Source organism: Pinus tabuliformis, chromosome 6 (genome assembly GCF_031772625.1).
Source record: "Pinus tabuliformis cultivar Carrire ecotype Pingquan chromosome 6, CPIR1, whole genome shotgun sequence".
Classification (NCBI taxonomy): Eukaryota; Viridiplantae; Streptophyta; class Pinopsida; order Pinales; family Pinaceae; genus Pinus; species Pinus tabuliformis.
In genome coordinates this window covers 2,105,486,917-2,105,492,980 of record NC_142292.1, presented here as the reverse complement: position 1 = coordinate 2,105,492,980, position 6,064 = coordinate 2,105,486,917, and the positions used below count along the sequence as shown (strand labels likewise).

At 30.8% G+C, this 6,064-nt stretch overlaps 1 protein-coding gene across 1 annotated transcript in view; it reads left to right on the top strand.

Moving 5' to 3' along the window:
* Positions 1-1,528: 1,528 nt before the first annotated feature.
* Positions 1,529-6,064, top strand: part of LOC149267661 (uncharacterized) — a 402,441-nt gene continuing 397,905 nt past the window's right edge. The window contains exons 1-2 of the mRNA XM_089399459.1: positions 1,529-2,506; positions 2,943-3,113. Coding sequence (XP_089255585.1) covers positions 2,040-2,506; positions 2,943-3,113 — 638 coding nt within the window. The 5' untranslated portion in view covers positions 1,529-2,039. The remainder of the gene's footprint in view (positions 2,507-2,942; positions 3,114-6,064) is intronic.

Sequence of the window (6,064 nt, the reverse complement as noted above, 5' to 3'; positions counted from 1 at the left end):
CGTTGTTTCTTTATCATCCTTTAGGAATTTGAAAGAAAAAAGCCTACGTTCTCCACTACAGAAGATATTCTCAATCTTCTTCTAGCTATTGTAAAACTCAATTGCACTCGCTCCCGACTGATCCCTTCATTCATTCAATAAGGAATCCTGATTTCTACTTGCCTAAACACAAGGTTTATTAAAAAATTAACTACAATCCCATAAAGGAAAATTCCATCATACATTCATGCTTTTCAACGCAGAATTCACAGTATTTCTTAGGTTCTCAGTCAATACACCATAGGGTTATTGAAACACATACAGATACAAATTCTCACACATAATACACACTATTTGATATTATAATATTTACAAGGAAACATTGACATTCGATTGTTCCAGTTCTCCTTTCACTCATCTATCCTATCTTTCCATTTGAATCTAACCTAGCCAACCTCTGAATTATACAAAAAACTATATTTTATATGAAAGTGGATTCATGAACCAATTTTGGTTCAGATCCAGAAATTTCTTACTCTTTCCTAGAGAATCTCTTCAACTCCACTATTTTCTAAACAAATGCTAAATCAAGCTTTCAAATCCCTCATATCCTATTCAAACCAAATAAATCTAACTATTTGGCCTGATCTCCACATAGGGAGGATCAATTAGCCACTATGCTCTTTTTCTCATATTTTACAATAAATAAACACTCTCACACATTTAAATAAGAAAATTACCAATCTCTTGTCTTCCAACCCGTTGTTAGTCACAACATGTGATCATTCCATCACATTGCTGACTAGGCCTAAATGCTCCTGCATCACTTCTATAAACTTTAAAAATTTAATAATCAAATAAAAATCTCATACACCAATTTAATATAATATATTAATGACTTCTTCACCAAATTTATATGAGAAACTCAATAAAAATAAAAATAAATACACAAACCAGATTTAACTAAAACCAACCAAAATATTCTTCACCAAACTAATATGAAACTTTTCTTTCTAATGAAAATAAATAACATAAACTAGACACAATGCACATTTAATTAAAAACAACAAAAGGATGAAGTGTACACATCGTCACACCACATTTAGTTAAAACCGAAAAAAGATGAACTGCCCACAACATCCGTTGTTTCAATTGATATCGGTCAAGGTTGTCCATTAAACCCTAACTTAAGGAAAGGTTAGATTTTCTCCATAGATATTGTTCCACAAGCTTTTCCCATTTAAAGAGGCAAAGGGAAGGATGGCAACCTTGCTTCACTCTTCATAAAACTCAACTAGAAATTTGCGAAACGGCCGTCACATTCACGTCAGATGAGGGAAAGAAAGATATGAAGAAATATGATGACGGGGATGGCATCTCTCTTCGCACCTGAAAGCAATCAATTTGATGGCAGACTAAGGGAAAAAGCGTGTTTCCCAAAGTCAACAAATGATAACAGATCACACCTAGAATTCATCATAATACTATCCACCAAAAAGACAAAACAAAAAGAAATCATCTCACTCGCTTCTCCATCGATTGTTATCCATTTAGTTCGAGTGGAGGGATCAGATAATCTAAGGGCCGGATTTCATTCTGTACTGATCGTGGTAATGGTAATGGCAAGATCGCCTTTATGTCAAATTGAACATTTGTTCTGGCTCCGGTTTCTGACATAACCTTTCCCTCCCCATACCCCAGCTTGCCTCCACTTCCACCAGATTCGACCATGGGTGCGTTCTTGTACCCACTAGTAGCTACGACGACACGATATAATTATGCTTCCTCCCTTCTATGTCAGTTCTGACTGGCCCCCTGTAACCTACTTCAGGCAGGCATTTATGGGCATTCCCTGATCCCTTACCGTTACCCCCACAACTATTGAAGCGTTTCTCCATGATTAAATATTATATGCAGAAATTTCAAGGGCCATAAGAAATGGTACGCAATCACCACGATCTTGTGACCTAATCCAGTCTACCTCCAAGAGCAGGATCCAGAGATTACACGGTAGGAGGAATTCTTCTGTATTCACTTCATAATTTACAGTTAACTTCAATATGATGCCCTCTAGAGAGACTCGCGGTCATGGAGTTATGGATGAGGCAAACCCAAACCCTCTGAGGACAGCTGCTTTGACTACGTTCATGGAGCAGCAGCCCATGAGGGTGTTCCAGCAATTGCAACTCAATACTTTTCCCAGCTATCAATTACCCTCCAATGAAGTACTCCCCACAATGGCCCAACTTGAACCACCACGTGGTTTTATCTCTCGGGCTGATCATCATCTCGATCATTCTGTTAGCGGTTGCTTTAATGACAAAGATGATCAGTTCCTCATGGACGAGGGAAGTCATCTGGAAGCTGGAGGTGGTTATAGTCATGATGATGTTCAATACGCATCGTTGCCTGAGTGTGGATTGATCAGCTCTTCGTCTATCCAGAATAGTAATTACACCCATGACAACTTCGCCGGATGCACCCATCAATCGGCATCCAACACTGGAAACATTAGTCCTGCAGCCAGGCAATGTTTTGATTTTGATCTCATCTTTTTTTAATTCCTCTCTGCTCTTAGTAGAAGAGCAGATCTTGGTGCATATAGATTTATATTGGGCTTAGTAGATCTTGGTGAATATAGATTTAGGTTGATTATAGAGTTGTTCGTTGTTTATGTATTAGTTATTATTATGAAGAAAACCTTAAATCTGAAATTAAGATAGATTTATACAGGTCATGTAACTAGACATCTTTCTAGATGTTGAGAATATAGTTTAACATCCTATAGATGTTAGGAATATGGTTTATACTACATCTAAGTTTAATATGGATTTGTCTATATCAACATGGTTTAACATCCTATAGATGTTAGGAATATGGTTTATACTACATCGTTTAACATGGATTTGTCTATATATTCTGTGTGGAGGTTAGGATGCTAATTAATTACGGTTGAGTTGCAGGTGGGAAGGATCTAGTAGCTGGCCGTCTGAGAAAGTGAAGGTCAAGGTGAAGAGAAAACTGAGGGAGCCAAGGTTCTGCTTCCAGACTAGAAGCGATGTGGATGTTTTAGACGACGGATACAAGTGGAGAAAATATGGACAGAAAGTGGTGAAGAACAGCCTCCATCCCAGGTACATGAACAAGTATTCTTAGCAAACTTATATTGAATCACTCGTTCAACTCCACGCTGAATTAGTGTGTTCATTTTCTTTTTCTTTTTTTCACCAGTATTCCTACTGTACTTATATTGATTCAGTCATTGTCCTTCTCTTAAACGCTCTGTGATTCTTACTGTACTTATATTGATTTAGTCATTCTCTTTCTCTTCTGCGCCTTGTAGGGTTCGTTTTATAGGTTATAAAGCCTTTGGAATTGGAGTCTACGGTAATTACGTCTTTTAGGGTGCAATCTACTAATTGTGTTTTTTCTTTACTAAATATACAACAGAACATAATGTTTCTATAATTAGGTGAAAACAAAGACAGTCGAACATAATGAAACGGATGAATATACCTGCAAAGATTCATCGTTGCAGAGATTCGGTCAGCACAATCAGCCATACATGAAATATGTTTCATTAGTAATAATTTGTACTCTTTTACAGACCACTAAGCGCTACTTAAGATTAAATATACAGGGTGATCCAAATATAAATTCTACAATTTGTTTTATATATTAAAATTATTTAAATAAATTCATCTGGTGGTTGGGAGAGACTGTCACAGTATCACTTCATTTATTTTTGCATAAAATAAAAATAAAATATAATTTTAGTATTTAAAAATAAAATAATATATATATATAATATATATAAATGGATATATAATTAATTTATTTTAAATATCTTACTTACATCATCAACAAATTAAATATTGAAATGAACAACAAACAAGTGATCTAACAAAAAATTAAATATTGAAATGAACAACAACCAAGTGATCTAACAAAACTAGTAAATCTAGTAACAGGAAGGATTCCATTGTTCTTAAATTTTTATGTTTTGTTTTTTTTTTCCTTATTAACAATAAGGATGAAAAAAAATTGAATATTTATATATTAATAAACTATTTTACAAATAAATAAATAAAAAATGCCAAGTTATTTTGTTTTTTTTTAAATATATTTAAGATTAAAAATTTTATGGAATTATATTATTTTATATTGCATTAAAAATAAATCCATATTATATAGAATAAATATATTATATAGAATAAATATATTATATATAAATTAGTTTAAATTTAACTTAACTTTTAAAAATATTAGAAAAGTTAAATTAAAATCTAGAAACTTATAAATCGCTAGTTAACTTAATAATTTATTTTCTTATAAATATAAATTAATAAACAAAATATAATTTAAAAAACAAAAAACAAAATTTTTATAGTTAACCTAAATTAAAATGAATTTCATATATATTCCTTTAATCTAAAAAAATATATTACTTATATGTTTATCAATGCAAAAATGCAATAAAATATGAAATCAAACCTCTATACAAATTAATCTAAAATCTATAAAAAATCTACAAGGGCTAGGCTAGAGATTTCCTATTGCATTCATATGGCTAAGAATTGAAAAATTGCAATAAAATATGATATCAAACTTTTCTTCAAACTAATCTAAAATCTACAAGGGGTAGAGTAAAGATTTTCGGTTGCAGTCATATGGTTAAGAGTTAGAAAAATTGCAATATTCTATATGGTATACATCTCATAGATGATATATAGTAGTCTTCATGCTCGAGTATGGCTCCTCACACAGGGAACGTGCGAACATGAACTATTAAATCAACCTTTCCATTAAAGTTGTTTTATGTTATTATTGTTTAATTTATATTTGAATTTTTTCATTTAATATTGTATTTATAGTTGTTTGGTCATTAGAAATATGTTTAGTTTATTTTGTTAATATATTCTTTTGTATATTTAAAATGTTGTTCACAATGTTGGCTAATCATCATGGATCGTGATCAACTCTCTCATTATTACTTTTAGTGAGAAATAATGTGTTATTATTTCGTTAACATTTATTCTTATTTCTTATGACAGTACATGATTATATGAATGGTGTGAGATGTTCTTATATGTTTTTCCTTATACCATTAACATTTATTCTCATTTCTCATGAGGACACGATTATAGGAATTATTTCATTGTTAGAGTACAATTATAAAAGATTTTCCTTATACCATTAATATTTATTCTTATTTCTTATGAGGACATGATTATATGAATTGTTTTACTGTAACAGTAGAATTATAAAAGATTTTATATTCGTTAATAATGAAATAGAGTAAAACTATGAAATATTAAACTGAATATATATTATTTATTTTATAAATAATTTCAATATATATAGAATGTTAAAGATTGGTTAATTAAATTAATATTTTTTATAAATGTATTTAATTTACAAAAAGAATATTTTTAGTATTATATAAGTGAAAAGATAATTTTCAATATTTTATATTTAAATTAATACAAATTTTGAAAAGAAGTAGAGTTGAATATTATCTTTCTACATTAATCCATGATTAAAGAAAGTGAAGAAACTTACCATATAATAGTTGCAAACAAATGCAATGAACAAAAAACCATTAAAACTACATGATTTCTTGACTCGAGAGTAAAATGAGAAAAAACACTCAAAGTACAAACATATAATTTATTAAATTGATCTCCTCACCAAACCTTCCTTTCCAATTGAATTACACTGCTATTTATTTTGGAGGAAGAAATCTCTCTAATTTCTCAAGAGAAATTTCTTCACGGATATTTAGAGGAAGTTGATAGTAATCGTCTCAATTTTAGGAATCTTTCTTAACTACTTGATCTCTAACAAATTCTAGAGCTATTCATAAAATCCAGAATTTTCTAGATTCTCCAAATTAAATAAATACATAATTTTAAAACATGAGATGCTCTTGCATCATACTACCGGGGAGGAAAAGATAAATTCATATGCTTTTCTTCTAGAGTTCCTCAATATTGTACCATATTTTGAAATCTCTGTTTTGTAATCCAAGTAGCATATTCGACTCGCTGATTATTCCATTTAACCAAGTATTGAAAATACTCTT